This window comes from Plectropomus leopardus, chromosome 17, assembly GCF_008729295.1.
Source record: "Plectropomus leopardus isolate mb chromosome 17, YSFRI_Pleo_2.0, whole genome shotgun sequence".
NCBI lineage: Eukaryota > Metazoa > Chordata > Actinopteri > Perciformes > Serranidae > Plectropomus > Plectropomus leopardus.
Genome location: NC_056479.1, coordinates 23,500,821 through 23,517,325, shown reverse-complemented (window position 1 = coordinate 23,517,325; position 16,505 = coordinate 23,500,821). Strand labels below are relative to the sequence as shown.

General features: G+C 40.0%; 1 protein-coding gene, 1 long non-coding RNA gene and 3 other non-coding genes across 10 annotated transcripts; 4 read left to right on the top strand and 1 right to left on the bottom strand.

Annotated features, from left to right (window-relative positions):
- The first annotated feature begins 580 nt into the window (after positions 1-580).
- Positions 581-2,747, top strand: LOC121957028. The gene is made up of 5 exons (XR_006106731.1): positions 581-670; positions 1,559-1,612; positions 1,804-1,866; positions 2,058-2,119; positions 2,304-2,747. It is a non-coding gene; the product is annotated as an uncharacterized LOC121957028 (long non-coding RNA).
- Positions 1,654-1,727, top strand: LOC121957332. Its single transcript, XR_006106750.1, has one exon. It is a non-coding gene; the product is annotated as a small nucleolar RNA SNORD49 (small nucleolar RNA).
- Positions 1,901-1,970, top strand: LOC121957330. The gene has a single exon (XR_006106748.1). It is a non-coding gene; the product is annotated as a small nucleolar RNA R38 (small nucleolar RNA).
- LOC121957331 lies at positions 2,149-2,218 on the top strand. Its single transcript, XR_006106749.1, has one exon. It is a non-coding gene; the product is annotated as a small nucleolar RNA R38 (small nucleolar RNA).
- On the bottom strand, positions 2,505-15,601 carry LOC121957027 (fas-binding factor 1 homolog). Of its 6 annotated transcripts, none has more exons than XM_042505515.1 (32): positions 15,199-15,601; positions 15,008-15,038; positions 14,238-14,285; positions 14,084-14,129; positions 13,935-14,004; positions 13,800-13,850; positions 13,554-13,695; positions 13,346-13,426; positions 13,188-13,235; positions 11,789-11,929; positions 11,566-11,692; positions 11,201-11,355; positions 11,013-11,106; positions 9,928-10,386; positions 9,776-9,841; positions 9,619-9,689; positions 8,288-8,662; positions 8,143-8,183; positions 8,011-8,058; positions 7,784-7,912; positions 7,580-7,680; positions 7,223-7,429; positions 6,153-6,260; positions 5,804-5,943; positions 5,534-5,652; positions 5,266-5,388; positions 5,009-5,185; positions 4,261-4,437; positions 4,037-4,174; positions 3,849-3,948; positions 3,611-3,741; positions 2,505-2,588 (listed from the first exon to the last, which is right to left on the bottom strand). In XM_042505515.1, the coding sequence occupies exons 1-32, from the start codon at positions 15,199-15,201 to the stop codon at positions 2,505-2,507; spliced, it is 3,831 nt and encodes a 1,276-aa protein (XP_042361449.1). In that variant the 5' UTR covers positions 15,202-15,601. The 6 variants fall into 6 exon arrangements, with proteins under 6 accessions (XP_042361449.1, XP_042361453.1, XP_042361450.1 ...); XM_042505519.1 differs by having other exon boundaries at positions 8,288-8,494; XM_042505516.1 differs by having other exon boundaries at positions 9,619-9,686.
- Between the last annotated feature and the right edge of the window lie 904 nt (positions 15,602-16,505).

The following is a 16,505-nucleotide window of genomic DNA, read 5'->3' as shown; positions in this document are numbered from 1 at the left end:
TAGCCTGAAACTAAACAAATAGGCTAGGCTAATTAACATTGTTCTATCAACATCCTAAACAAGATAATTATTTAATTATTATCAGACCAATTTACGTTGTATTTTTCCTGCATATTTGTCGTATTTGTGTTATTACAGGTTCTACAGTCCTTTATAACATAGGATACATATCTATTGTTAAATTATAGTTAGGCTACTATTATCTATATTATTTATTTATATTATCATTATAATTGCATTAATGACGCCTTTATTAAATCAATAAATGTCGCGTACTGTCGCCACGGCGTACGAAATAAAAAAATAGATAGATAAATACAATAGATATGAAAACAATAAAAACAGGAAACGCACATTACATTATGAAATTAAATTAAAATGGCTTAAATTATAAGTTGAATTTTTATTGAATCCAATTATAGAATAGTAACCTACTTTTCTCTGTCTGTTTCGCAAGTAAATTGACTGTAAGTTGAACTTTCGCCACACCCTGTCAGTTATCACGTGGGACGTGACGTTCACGACATATAAAAGCGTTATCACGCGAGATTTACGTCCTCGATCTCCTTCACTGCGGTGCGGGAGCCTGACTCTCGAGGACAGCATTTTTATGTCATGTGGCATTTAAGTGTAAATATGGAGTTTATTACTGACGATCCGCCGTGAACAGGTAATATTTAATGAGTACATTGTATCCGTATTAAGCGTGTTTTTGTTTGGAGGCGGTTTCATATTATTGATTGTGCTAGCGTGCTGCTAGCTGTTAGCTAACACGTGCAAGGACCATGTTGGGCAAAAGTTAGGAAAGAGGCTTTAAGTGGGTGTTTGAAGACAAACAGAGAACATGGATCAAATCCTCTGGTGTATATAATAATACGGGATGAAAACATTAATGTTTATTTAACGTTACATCGTGTAATATTAGAGGATTGTCAGAAACGTGGCCTTCATGCGGTCCCCAGCTTCTGTCTTTGATTTGAGGTTTGCCGAAATATCTGATTTATTTCATATTTTATCATCTACCTGCCAACAAAGGCAAAGTCTTTCATTGTGATGAATGGTAAAACTGATAATGAATTATGACTTTTAAAGGGTTCCCGCGAATCTTTAACAAGTCTGAAAAGGCACTGAATTCATTCATCCAAAAATAAAGCCTAAATTGGTTAGTCAGTTAGGATTAAAAAACACTAATAAATACCAGGTATTTCCCAAGTTTTACTAGATCTGACTATTTCACCTGATCAATATATTTTATGTTTGGGCAAAATTGTTTACAACTGTTAAAAAAAAAAAAAACAGTATTAAGAATTTTATTATTTTCAGGTTAGTGTAAAAGTCATCTCAAATTTTATCCAGAGTGGCGTTAAAAAGAGTCTGTAAAAGTCTTAAATTTAATTTGCCTCAAGCTGTAGGAATCCTGTTTTATTTCTTACTTTAAGCGGTGGATATTTTGTACCCTGTCTGAAAACACAATAAAATTATGTCTGATTTGCAAGAAGCATGATTTTGTTTGAATAAAATGTGGTGATTAACAAGCAGTAATTAACTGTTTTTGCAGGCTCACCTGTCCCACTTGACATTAACTGGCACCATGAGGAGGTCTGGTGAAAAGGTGTGTACCACTTTACTTATTGTGATCCACATTACCAACGATTCAGTGATGAAAACTGCTGCATAGGAAGTGCCGTCTGATGCGATAACTGACGATGGCAATAGCTGTTCTGAGAATTTTTTCCACTTTGTTTCCTTATGGTGCGCAAATCTGAAGACTTGGTGATCTAGATGTAAACTTTTTCCCCGCAGGTCGAAGCAATCTGCAGAACGAGAGGCTGAGAGGACACACGGGTGCAGAGAAAAGTTGAACAGGTAAATGCTGCATGACTGACATTTGGTGTTCAAGTCAAGCCGGTGATGATACATGTTATCCCTGTCTGAACTTAAGTGTGGAGTCATGGTAACCTGAGGCTTGACTGCAGACTCAGAACAAGCACATTATCAATCAGTAGTTTTGATTACATTGGTGTAGATGATCTAAACTGTAAAATTTCTCCCCAAAGGGTCTTAACATTCTGCAAAACGGGACTATGAGACCACACGGCTGTGGAAAAGAGTTGAACAGGTAAATATACTGTGAGAAACTTGATAAAGTCAAGCCAGTGATGATACATGTTATCCCTGTCTGAACTTAAGTGTGGAGTCATGGTAACCTGAGGCTTGAATGCAGAACCGATATATCTTTGGCTGACTAAAGTAGTTTGTGTTATATTAGTGTAAAAGCTTAATCTGATTTTTGTATCTTGCAGATCAAATCAACGGGGATGCGGACACATCAGCTTGGGTCAGATGCCACTGTATATTAAATGCAGTAGATTTGTTAATTTGAGCTAAAACATGTTTAATAAAATTATGATGTGTATTAAAAAATCAAGCATAATGGCACATTTTAACTATTCTGTACATGAAAAGTAACCCAAATCTTACTGGGAGCACCCAGCATGTTTTGGTCAATCTGTGTTGAAAGTGGATCTGTAAGATTTCTTCTTCAAATTCTCCAAGAAGGTCTGCTGTTCTTCGAGGTATTCACGATCCTGCGGGAGGGAAGGGAAAGTAATTAGGAACAGGAACCGATACTGAAATGTTTCAAGACAGTGGTCTTAAGTGTTATGCATCTTGTTTGATGGATGCTGTCATTGTAATGTAATAAGCCTGTTTCACTTTGATACTTACATTAAAAACCTTTACAGTAATGACTTGTGTTCTTTAATTTTTAAGGAATCTGAATTCAGTGTCCAATAATCACCTCCTATAGGTAAAGTTTTGTTTTTTAAAAGGTATGTTAAGCAATTCCAGCAAAAGCTTTACAACCACTGGAACATCAGTGAGTTGACAATGTAGATTTAATGTAGAATAGATTATTGCAAAACAGCTCTTGGGTGACTGAGATGCGCTGATTTTAAATCATTACTTGCTCTGATGTCATGCTCACTTTGAAATTAACAACTATGAGATTTGAGGCAGGCAGTTTTTTTTTTTTTTTTTTTAGAGCCAGTCACTGCAGTTGCTCTCCACTGACTGCAGGACTCAGAGCATGATGGGAAACACTAAGGTGCTGCCTCACCGAGGGGAAAAAAAAATCCTCGTTTGTGTAATTATCATACTTGACACTATGTTGTGCAATGAGGGTTTAATCTCAAACACATCTTGTGTGGTTTACAATAATATAAAGGTTATAATGTAGTTTGCTAACTACAGATAGCCTACAGATGGAGGTAAACTATTTTTAAGAATTCTGGTAAATTTCTTCAAAGGCTCCTGTTTAAATTAGCTGTAGGTTTTATTCACCTCCCCCTGCTGCTGCCGCCTGATCTCGTCTACCTACCAAGTGAGGTGCAGTTCATTTCAAACAAGCCTGATAAGTCTGACAGTAACTCATACCAAGATAGCTATCGTTCATCAAACAGCTTTTTGAAGGTTTGCCATCCTTAGTGCTCGGTCATGCACCAATCAAAACGATCAAATGACTATTTTTTGGAAAAGTTAAAAACCGGAATGCATTTGAAGTTGCAAGTAGTTAGAAAATGTGTGTATAAGTTGTGTTTCCGCTGGTTACCTTTTCTGCAGTGTACCTCCACAGAGCCAGACTGGCCTGAAGAGCCATGGACTGAGAGTTGGCACTAAAAGTAGTTGGAGTAACATTCAGGGTTGATGTCAGCTCTGGGTTTGGCAACACCGAACCTGCATCTACAGACAAATATAAGAAAAGAGAGTTACACGTTTAATATTAAATGGGTTTGTTTTTTACTTTTATGAGCTACTACTTTTTGTCAAATAACCAGAATTGACATCACCTGGTAAAATAGGTGGAATTGTTTTTGGTAAAGAGGAAATTGGAGCGACTGGTCTCAGCCTCTCTGTGTCCTCCTGCAGATGATTTAACCGCATTCGCTCCTGTAACAAGTGTTTATTACACAGTTAACGTTATGTGCTGCTCATATTTCTTTGTCAAACAGAAGCCCAATCTGAAGAGCGCTTTCACCTGAAGGATTCGCTGTTCTTGCTGCCTCAGCCGCTCAGTCTGAGCATGGATATTTCTGAGCCGTGCCTCGTGCTCAGCCTCCACACGTTTCGCCTCCTGCAACGCTCGTTCTCCTTCCTCGTACTTCTCTGCAGCGAGCTGCAAAGAGCACAGCGTGGTCAAAACTCAGATATGACTTATTGTTTACTGCACTACATGTAGGGGTCTGCGTGGTGTGAGTTTACCTTGCTGAAGGCCTCCACCTCCTGGGCTCGTGTCTTGAGTCTCACAGCCGTGCTGCTTATTCTCTCTTTCTCTCTGTCCACGTCTTCTCTCAGTCTGTCCAGAGTCTCTCTCTCCTGAGCCACAGCCATCTCCTTCTGTTTCAGCTCTGCAGTGTGGAGCTTTAAGTCGGCTTGTTCCTAAAACAGAGAGAAAAGTCCATTTCTTTGATCATTTGTGGCCCCTGTGTCTGGGAGAGCTAAATAAAATTTACTTTTTAAAGACATTCCTTTATATTAAGTGATGTTAATATAGCCATTACAGCAACCATTAACATTTACTTAAAAAGATGATTGAAGGAACAGTATTTATCAATCTAAAGTGGTGGCGATATTGTCCGCAGATATATTTGCGTTCTCTCCAATATAATGGAACTAGATGGCACTCAGCTTGTGGTGCTCAAAGTGCCAAAAAATACATTTTACACAAAAACTCAACAGCAATGTCTCTTTCCAGAAATCATGACCAGGTTGTTAATTTTGGCGCTTTGAGCACCACAAGTCGAGTGCCATATGGTTTCATTATACTGGAGAGAAGGCAGACATCTCTACGGCCGAAATCGCCAACACACTGCAACTCACATCAAAACAAGACTGATAAATACTGTAGCAGCACAAACAAGAGGAGAAATACTTCATTTTGATTTTGGGATGAACTGTACCTTTAAGACCACAAAGCATGACTGCCCCTCCTCTCTCTCGTTACGCTCACCTGTGCCAGACTGATTATGGAGCCTTCTCTCTTCTCTAAGAGGCTGCTGACCTCCCGTTCAGCCCTCTCATGCCTCTGTTTCTCCATCGCGTGGAAGTGGGCCCACTCAGCTGCCAGCTTCCTCCTCTCCTCTGCACAGTGCTGCATCACCGACTTCTGCTCCTCCAGCAGTGCACTCTGATGTGAACAGAGACCGGCAGGAGAGGTAAGGGGAGACACGTGGAATCTAGATAGATGCAAATGTTTGTCAGCCTCACCTTAGCTCTCTCCAGCTCCTCTCTTTCCATGCTGATCTGCATGCTGAAGGCGTTTCGCTCTCCCTCCAGGCTTCTTTGGGTAGACTCTGCCTTGGCCTGCTCTGCTGTCATCTTCCAGCGCTCCTGAGGCATACAAAGAAAGGTTTTTTGGTCTTTTGAGGGGAAAAACATCAGTCTTCATTGTAGATAAAGTTGCGTCCTGCTCAGCCAAAGCACATTCAGAAATCCTAAAAATAGTCTTTTTTAAAAAGTCAGATTTGACCCAGACCTTCTCGAGCTGTCTCTGCTGCTCGTTGAGCTGAGTGTCCATCCTGGAAATGATTTCCTTCAGGTACGCTCTTTCCTCAGCCATGGCTTTCTGCTGCTGGGTCAGACGGTCCTGCATCCCTGCAACGTGCATGTAGAGAACGATCTTAACCCAACTGCATGTGATATCAACTGAAGTATGCTATTAGACAACTTGTACCTTGACCTAATTGTACAAAGTGTGTGCATGCATGTGTGTGTGTGTGTGTGTGTGTGTGTGTGTGGGAGGTACTTCGAAGCTGCTCATCTCTGTGCCGTGCCCCCTCCTCCAGGCCGTGAGCCGTGTGTTCATGTGTGCTCTCCACCCGAGACGAAAGATCCCCCAGCCGAGAAGAGAACTGCTCCATCTGCTCGATCACTACTTTAAGAGATCTGGACAAAAAATAAAAATACAGACATGCTAGTAGATACAGATAATGTTTGGATACTGAAAAATAACAGAAAACAATAATTACAGACTCACTGTTAGAATTAAAATATTTTACAGTTGCAGTTTGCTTTTTTAAACAGAACATACTTCTAGTATTCAAAGTTATTAGTATAATTGCAAATGAAACTGGTGTAATTTGAGAACATTGTACCTGGTCTGAGACGTTGCGCTTGTAACTGCGTAAATTTCCTCCTCCTTCAGTTTCTTCAGTCTCTCAATGTGGTCCTCGTGGTCTTTCTTCATCTCCAAGATAGATTTCCTTGATGGCAGAGTAGTACAAATACAACAACTATGTGGTAAAGTCATGACTTAATCATTAGATTCTATATGCTCACATGAGTTGTACATTAGGCCAACAAAAGAACATTTACTCAATTAGATTAGATTTCTTTAGAGAATAGCATAGATTAGTACTGATGATGCAGTGCTGAGGTAGGTCCACGTCACTGTTTTGCAGGTCACAAGTAAGTCTTAAGTTTTTCCATTTGAGTCCTAAGTCAAGACAGACAAGACCTGAGTCCCAAACTTTGAATTTTAAGTCCTAAACAAACCGTAATGAGTTCCTCAACAAATGTAATGCCACATTAACAGAGTCATAACATATTACATTTACAAATATCATGACTGCTTTTTGAAAAAAAGTAGTGTTGAGATTGCACTTTCATAGCATACAGCTCTATTTTACCAGTACCACAATTAACCACAATTACCCAGAACAAAGTTTGACATTTGAAACTGGACAAAGACCAGTAAGTCTAGGCTATTATTGTGCAATTTCAAATGTCAAACTTTGTTCTCCATCTGTAATTTTCAGCCTGCATGTTTTGCATTCTGTTTGTCATTTTTTTGTTGACCACTGCTTCGTTTTGTATGCAAACCAAATTTTCTTTGGTATTGTTTTTTCCAACTGGCACTGAGTGATATAACATTAGTTTTTCCTCAGGGAATGATGGTGAATGAATTGTGCGGTGGCGCACATTTTAAATAACAAACTTTTAAATCTTAAGGCTTGGAGGAGGTACTTTCAAGTCAAAAGACTCATGTCCAAGTAAAATCATGAATCATAGGTGTTCAAGTTTAAGTCGAGGTTGCAAGTCATTTTTTGATTTTGTCAAGTTTAGTCTAGAGTCTTCAAATCTGTGATTCGAGTCCACACGTGTGGTAATTGCTATATTGATATAGAATGTATCTATTAGTGTAGAAGAAGCTTCCTTGGTGTACCTCTGGAGTTCTCTGAGTCTCTCCACCTCTCGGTCTCTGTCTTGCTGGGCCTGGGCCAGTTTGCGTTGGTACTGAGCCTGCAGCTCTGAGCGTTCCTGCTCGGCCGATCGTGTCACTGCGGCCAGGCGTTCCATTAGATCTTCGCACTCCTGTCGCGCTTGTGTCTCCCTCTGGGCTGCTGATTCCTCGAGAAGCTTCACTCGAGTCCTAGATGTGCACAGAAATTCTGACAATAAGCGCATGGGCACACAGATGCTGCTTAAAGTGCTGGGCATTATGTATAATGTATGATAAACATGTACACAAGCGCTGCACATTTGTGTTACATGTATGTGTATGTGTGGTCCAAGAATATACTTGTGTGTGTTCTCCATGAGTTCCATATCTTGTTTATGCCGCTGTTGGACACACTCTAGCAACATTTGGCTTTGGTCTCGCTCCAGCTGCAGCGTCTTTACCTGAACAATAACACACAGGAGTTTCAGGCTGTGAAGGGACATGGATTTTGGAGAAGCGAGGAAGGTTATTATTCCTCTCATTACTTTAACAGCGTTACTGTACCTGTCCCTCCAGCTGGATGATCCGAGCCTGTAACACTTGATAATCAGGTGGCTGCTCTTTGTCTTTGAGTCTCTGCAGGACGCCTGTGTCCACAACACCCCCGAGACCCAGCAGCTGAGACTGCATCATCTTTAGGAGAACAGTAAACAAGTCAAGAACAAACCAGGTGGCAAATGTGTTCTTACATTTTTAATAAATCTTCACGTGGAGACTTTTATGATCCTAACCTGCTGTTGTAGAAGCAGCTGCTGCAGACTGTCTCCTGACAGTGTCACCTTTTTACAAAATATGGAAAGGATTTTTAAAAAAAATGTGATCACCCTAAGTATGAAAAACTCGTTGCAGAAAAGAATAAATACCTGTTGTTGGACAGCAGTTGATATGTTTTGCTGTGGAGCAGCTGCAAAGAGAACAACCATGAGAAATGATCATAGAGACCTGCTCACATTAGATATTAAAGCAATAGTGAATACTGTATTTGACAGATTCCCCAAGATTACATACGCCACACTGAGCCAGGCAGTATAGCAGAGATGGGGTTGAGAGACGAAAGCTGTTGCATGGTTTCAGTCGAAGCTTGACCGGGTCCAATCGGCACCCCGGATCCCTTGTTGGATGATAGGTGGTGGGGTGGGGACTGAGGCTGGGGTTGGGTGAGGCTAACACTAGCAGCAGAGGCCGACAAAGGACCAGTAACTTGAGGAGGGAAATCTGAAGGAGGAGACGAATGCAGAGTTTGTCCGAGGTCTAATTTAGCACGCGGAGCGGTTGCTGAGGAGGATGTTAGGGTTGAGGGGAGCTGCGGTTGAGTGGTGGGTGTGTGCTCTCTAATGAAAGAAGGGGACTGTGGTGGAGTTGAGGGGGAAGTAGGAATGGTATCTGTACGAGAGGAGGAGCAGAATGTCATGAGCATGATGTGACACAAGGCAGAATGAGGGTCGAGACACATGACACGTCTTTAACCAAATGGAAAACACAAGGTCTGGGTGCTGGGTGCTGCTCTTGTGCCTACTCTGTGCCAGCTTTCAAGGGCATGAAGGCAGGTTACGCTTTAAGTTGCAAAGCCATAATCAGCACCATATCATAGCCTACTTATAAAAAAAATCAGATTTTGGAGCTGATCTTCTTCTAGGTGTTGCCTCTTAACATTTAACTGGCCTAAAATGTTGTCTGTTGGACAGAAGAAAAGCTTGTGTAGCCTTGTGATTAACCTCTTCTCCATATTTATCATTGACTGATATTTACAGAAGAAAAGAAAGACATCCACCGACTGTACGTCACATGACATGCAGTGCTCATTGCTGCTTTGTTTATCTCAGGGCGTAGCCATTGCATCCTAAAAAACAGGCACTTGGGAACGCTTGCTTCCCACGATGGCATCGCTCTCCTTTTTGAGAACAATGGATATGAAGACTGCAAAAAATGCAGCACAGTGTTGCAGTGTTTAGCACTGTCACCTCATAGTAAGAGGGTCCCGGGTTCAAACCCGAGTTGGGAGGCCCCTTCTTTGCAGAGTTTGCATGTTCTCCCTGTGTCAGCATGGGTTTATTCTGAGGTCTCAAGCTTCATCCCACAGTCCAAAGATATGCAGGTTAATTGTTGAATCTGAATTGGAATAGGTGTGAATGTGAGCATAAAAGGTTGTCTGTCTCTACATAAGTGTCAGCCCTGTGATAGTCTGGCAACCTGTCCAGGATGTACCCTTGCCTCTCGCTTTATTTCAGCTGGGATGGGCTACCCATGTTAACAGGAAAAGCGATTAAGGCTAATTGATGAATGAAGTCATCATTTTATTATAAAATGTTATTGAAGTGGTAGTTTATTTGGATAAATACCTTGCTTGGTTCTTGTCTCTCTGACAGGAGTGGAGTGAGCAGCAGGGCTGGGCTGTCCAAGAAAAGTGCTGCTGCACAAAAGCAGAATGACAAAAATAGCAAACAAATATTCACTTACAGTTCACAGGTTTAGAGAATTTAAATAAAAATATCTTACCTGGTTTCCTTGACAGATGGAAGAGACTCCTCTCTGCCCCTGGGAGCTTGTGAAGTGACTTGTTTACTAAAAACAAGAGCAGGTTATCATTCAATACTGCGAAACAAGCATTCTGTCATTGTACGCGTCAGTGTATTTCCTTTGATGTCTACCTTAATATTGACTCCACATCCACTTCTTCTCCTAGGCCCAGAGAGTCTTCCTGCTTGGATGTTTTTGAATCAGACTTTGGCACTGACAGAGTCTTCTTCCTGCTCAGTGCTCCTGCTAACCAGTCGTCCTCCTCCTCTTCTCTCTTCTGGCTTTTAGAGACCTCTGGTTTGGTTTGTTTGGTGATTTTATCAGTCGGGGCTGGGTTATCTGCTGCTATTTTCGCAGCAGACGTGGCATTGCTACCCGTCAGAGAGGGTCTTCTCTCTAATGAAGGAGATCCAGGAGCCTTTGGAGTCTCCGATGAAGTCTTGTTTTCTTTGGTATCACCCTCTAGAAAGGTGAGGTCGTCATTGGTCTTGAGGCCGAGCCAGTCAGCTGAGTTGCGGTGTCGTAAGGAGGGGGTGGCAGGTTTTGTTCTCTTTTCTGGGGTAGAGGGACTGACATCCTCTGTAGAAAATCTGATGGTAAGAAAAACTACAATTACCAACTTGTGGTTGTATGCCTACACTACATCCATGTCTGTGAAAACATGGATTCTTCACACACGTTTTCCTCCTGGCGGCACAGAAGATCTATACAATCAGTTTGTGTGAAATTTTATAATGAATGAATGAATGAATTCTTAAGTTCATTCTTGGGTCAAGGTAGACGTTTGTGCCAAATTTGAGGTAACTTCCTCAAGGTGTTCTGGTAATATTGCTTCAAAGTAAGCCAATGAAATTGAAAAAAGGTCACGATGACATTGAACTTTGACCACCAGTTCATTGTTTGGTCCAAGTGGACGTTTGTGCCAAATTCAAGGAAATTCCTTCAACGTGTTCTGGAGATATTGTATTCATGAGAATGAGACAGACAAGGTCACAGTGACCTTGACCTATGACCAACAAAGAGAAGAAAAAGAAGAAGAAATTCCCTCATGGTGTTTTTGAAATATCACATTCACAAGAATTGGGTGGACAACCTGCAAATATAATGATTCGGATCATGGTTATCACTGGCACGAAGCCACAAAAATCTAGTGTTCAGTTTACTGGGAAAAACTGCTGCTGTCAAACACCTAGATTAGATACTGTATAACACACACCTGACAGACTGTCTGCGGGACATGCGTCCTTCAGATGTGGATCCCAATGTGGGCTGGTAGGAGCCAAATGTGAGGTCATCTTCAAAAAGTGATTCTGAAAAATGGGAAAAAGTGTTAAAACATGTTGTTCTTTAAAAACAGTCCTTTTCTCCTCATTAGGAGAGCAGAGGATCAGTGCGCTCTATTACCTTTCACAGCAGAGGTCTTCTCTTTTTGCTGCTTTTCTTGAGACTGAGGCTGGTCTTTCTTTTCGCCCGTAGGAGGTCGCTCCAGGAGACGAGATGAAGTCAAGCTCTCCAGAATCCCATCAACTGCCGTAAGAGGTCTCTGAGGGGTCCCACTCCTGAGGACAGGGGGACACAACATAGGAAAAGGTAAGATTATGTTAAGATTCAAAGGGAGGAAGCGGAAAGTTGCCTGATTCTCGCTTTGTTTTTAGCGGCACCCCTAAGCCCAAAGCTCAAAGCTCTAAAGCAGTAATTATTCATCATTGGAGCACTAAAAATAAGGACAACAACAACAGTAAGAGTACGAGTGAGAACAGAGCTGTTACCTTTCCTTGTTGGACCAAAGCAAACTGTCTTTTTTCTTTGAAGTGTTTTTATCGCTGTCAAATCCGAGGGCATCCATTAGGTCATCCTTATCATCGTCATCAAATGTGAGATCCCTTCGTTTTTTTGCTGATGAACAAAGAATACACAAACACAAAACAGCACTTTAGTGTTTGTTTGTTTTGAAGTTTGAAAGTTAAGGATTATGGATCATCTAAGGCTCACATGTTTCAGTCTTTAGGATAGGAGATGCTGAGGGAGATGGTGCAGATTTTTCAGGTTTGGCCGGCTGTCTGCTAGATTTCGGTTCGGGCTTGGTTTCATCTGGAAGCAGGTCATCTAAATCAGCAAGGAGGTCATCTGGATCTGAAGAGAAAATCAGACTTTTTACATTTCGTATACTTTTTTTGAACACCAGACTGTAACTTGATAAATGATAGGGAGATGCCATATATGCATAGACTACCTTATGTTGCATTTTTTCAATATAGGGCTTAAAGCAAGTGAAATTTCTGCACCTGAAATGTGTTCGGGGCTTTGGAGAAAGAATGGAGGGAGGAGGAAAAGAAGTATTTACCATTTACATGCACAAACAAAACACAAAAGGGGGTTTTTATGGAGTAGTCAGCCAATGGGAAAAAGTAGCCAGCTGGGTTGGTAAATGAGAACATTTTTGGTGGTAAAAACCCAAAGTTGGTGGCGCCTGGCACATTTTAATGCCACTACTCGATAACACACACTGGTTTTATTTATTGCATATTCCAATGAGTTTGCCGATTGCAATCACTGTAAAGAAGAATTAGGGCTCTAGCATAATAATGTTGTCAAACAACAGCCAAATTATTTCAAAAGATCACAACAGCCTTATAAAAACACAATGAAAATTCAGTGCAGTGCTCCCTAAACCTAGCATGACTGAAAGGTGGGTTTACGGTAAACAGCCAGAAAAAGAGGTGAATATACACCGTATACTTGTGCATACGCTTTACTGGGACACTGACTTTAACTTGCACAAGTAACTAACTATACGGTAACACATTAACCAGAATCAGAAACACTTTATTGATCCCTAGGGTGAAATTGCAGCATATAGCAATAGTTATCTACCTCCAGATTTGTACATTTATTGTCACTTTATTTTTTGTGTACTTCTCCTGTTCAAACCAGGGTTCCTACAGCTTAGAGCAAGTGGGATATGAGCCTTTTTAAGACATTTTAATGCCACTTGGGAAGAAATTAAAATCAATTTAACAGTAGCGAATATTGAAGGACAAAAATACCGACATTCATCACTTAAGGTTAGGGGGAATTTCATTTTATTTTTCAAATATTTCTAACGTAAAACTTGACTCTTGTTGATTTTGTAAATTTGCATCATTATTTTTAATGCTAGCCATATCTTGATCTTTTTCAATGCAATGTCAGAAAAAAGATGAATACAAATCCCACCTCCGAGCATTTTTTATACTTCTGAAAGACTGATTTAAGACATTTTAATGCCATTTTAGGGCTGTATTCAGTGCCTTTAAGACTTTTTAAGGATCGGTGAGGATCCTGTCAAACTACACACAGATAATATTCATCTACAAGTAAAAAGGCCAAACACATATCTGTACTAATGTACCTTTAATGTGGGGTGTCTGACCAAGACCTTCATCATCACCACCACTGTCTAAATTAAAGCAGCAGTTTGAGAAAAACAAAGCAAAAACATTAGCAAACATCTGCTGAGTTAAATAAAGCTTGGTGTCAGAGACAGATGGGACGGGGAGGCTCACTTACCAGAAAAAATTAACTTCTTGTAGTTATGAGCTGTAGACGGAGGTGCAGAGTTTGGCTTCCTCCCTCCTGTGGTGGGTTCATCTGAGTGAAGAAGGGGAGACACGCTCGCTCTCTGATTACTACTATTAATGCAAACTTCAAAGCCGGTAATAATGGGAAGTTAATAATGAGAAAGTAATTTATGCGAGAACACTCCACACTGAATTACCTGCTCCCTCTGGTTTTATTTTACTTTCAAACGTGGAAGAGTCTTTCTTTGGCCCTCCGTTACTGAACGGCTTTGTTTGCGCGGGAGCTGAACTCGGCTTTTTCTTTGATGCAAAAAGGTCAGCATCCATATCGTCCATGTCCTGTACAAGGATACAGAAAAACAACAGGCACTCTGAGTGAACCTGAAATCATGAAACTACAAAGCTGAACTTTGTCTCTGCTTTTTCAATTTATAATGAGCTACCTTCATGTTCTTCAGTATGTCGTTGGGATCTGCAGCTGAGACATCGGAGTCCTTGGACAGAATAGAAAATAGTAACAAAATAAAGCTAAAAATATCAGAGCTCATACACGTCTTTTTACATCTCTGTCTACATACCTCAGATTCCCCGCCATCCCTCTTTACTTCCTCCGCTAGCATACTGAAGATGTTATCAGTGGCAGATGAGCTGCAAAAGAAAATGTACATCACAAACACTTATGATTCATAACTGGTGGTGTGTGGCTCTAAAATCTTTTAAAATTTACCGATTCAAGGGTCCACTGCGAGTTCCTTTCCCCTTTACTGGGAATTCTGGTGAGAAAAATGTTTAGAGAAAATACTTTAACACTCAAAACTTTCCGTAATAATACAATAGTAATAATAATGACACTACTACTTGGTTTAAAACTGCTCACTTACTTTCATCATCAAATAAGCTGTCAAGTAAATCGTCATCTCCAAATAAACCTGAGAAAACAGTGATGGGACATACTTTTACACAAGCTTGAGATTATTCTTTATATAGTATATGAATATACTACCAGCAGCCCTGATTTGCTTTGGTTGAAAACTGTTTCTGATATTATGAATTATTGGTATTTTGTAGGGTGAATTTATGACATGGTAGATTACCAAATAATTAATTAAATTCAACATCATATAAACGTTTTTGTTGTTACACCTTTATTGTTTTCGCTGCAGCATTCTTAATATAGCACCTTTCAAAACATTGTTAAAAAGTGCATCACATATTATACAAAACACATATCCAAAATAATACCCTGACAACAAAACCAGTGTCCTTTACTTGTAAGCCTAGACCTTTGGGCTATTAGTAGATTTTTGTCGAATAATCTAAGGTTACATGCAGGTACACAGAGGTATAAAAGTTCAGATCAATCGATTCGCTAGTTAACAGAGAGCCAATGCAATTTCTCTTTCAAAAAAATTAGTAGGCTACTTTAGCATTTTAGTTGTAGCAGTGCAATAACACTTGTATGTTTATATTTCAGAGCCAAATGTGTAAAACCTTATGCGTCTCAATTTACTTGATGTCCCAAATTACCTGATTTTTCCCCCCCAGCATTACTACTGAAAAGTTCTTAGTTGTATGATTATCTGTTTCTCTGTTACAATAATACAGTATGCATAACAATATGAAACAGTATCAAAAAAATCGAGGAACTTACTTTTGGACGATTTGCCTTTCAGCTTTGTAGCCTGTAAATAACAATAAAATTAGTTATTTTACAGATAAACGTCAGATTAAATCAGCTCTACTTTAATACAAAGCGACTCAAAACATGCCTTTAACCTTTTGAAGAACCAATTTAACACTGATAAATCGTGAAAATGTTATATTGGCAGCAGAATTACTCACCATATTGAAGCGTTAATCCCAGAGTAGATAGCGAGCTAGCTAACGTTAGCTAAATCTGATTAGGCGTCTCCCGTCTCCATTGGTAACCACGTCGTTACACCGTTGAGTTTTCATGATATCGACACATTACACGATTGTAATTCGTTAACATGGTTTCACGTCGTATTGTTTCACGTTTAAATACGACGTTTCGGTCGTTTAGCATTTTAAAATTGCGCAGTTAACTTGAAGTTAGTTAACATTTGAAGCGAATCACGTCGCCGTTAACGTACGCTCAGCTTTAGATGTTGCTACGTAAACAAAAAACATTAGCACAATTACCGTTACGCTGATTCAGTCTTCTGATAAAAACTTAATTCTTATCATTATAAAGTTTTTGCTTTGAGCTGTGCATTCAGCAAAAGTCAAAGCAGAAGCATTTTAGTGCAGTAACATTAGCACAACTGGCGCGAGACGGACGCTTCCTGTTTACAGTTTGCGTTGCACTATGGGTAGGGTAGTTTTTAGAGCATCCTTTAAAGGGATAGTTCAGATTTTTTTTTAAAGTGGAGTTGTATGACCATTTTGTAAGACGAAAATTGACTTGATAATCGGGAAAAAATTGATAATGTTAAATAGATAAATATTCAATTATTGAATAAATAATATGTGTGTATTTATTTATTAAGTAAATAATATTTATTTTAGGTGGCTGCAAAACCTTTTGTTGCTGACCCCATTGAAGCACATTGCGTAGCTTCTGTTGGCCTTTAAGCTGCCTCTCCAAACTGGGAGCATGTCGACCAACATCTACTGTACGTAATATACTGATTATTAATACGTTCCCTGAACAACCCCACTCCAAAAAGTCTACACTATCCCTTTAAAAAACATGATTCAGAAACACTGTTTGCTTTGGGCTCTGTTTTGTTTTGAACTACCCCGTCAACAAAAGTACTTTGTGAAATCTACCAAACAGTTTAACCGCCAGGTGGTGTCAGAGCTCAGAAAATTAGCCAAAGCAAATCAGTTCCTACAAAACTGAAGAGCTGAATAATTTATCCTCTGAAGCCCATGTTTAATTCAGTGAGGTCTGGGCCTGATGTTGCACTCTTAATCAGCACAATGACAGCCAGTGAGCACATTTCTCAGAGTCAAGGTTATAACGCTGTTACTATGAGACTTCTGCCTTTTTCAGGTGTTCAACAGTAAGGATTGCACATGCATGCCAACATGATGTGATTTTTATTCCCCACTTCTATCAGACACTTGTTTCATGAACACGATAAATGCAGTAACCTGTTTGTGCATGCAGGAATATTCTGATG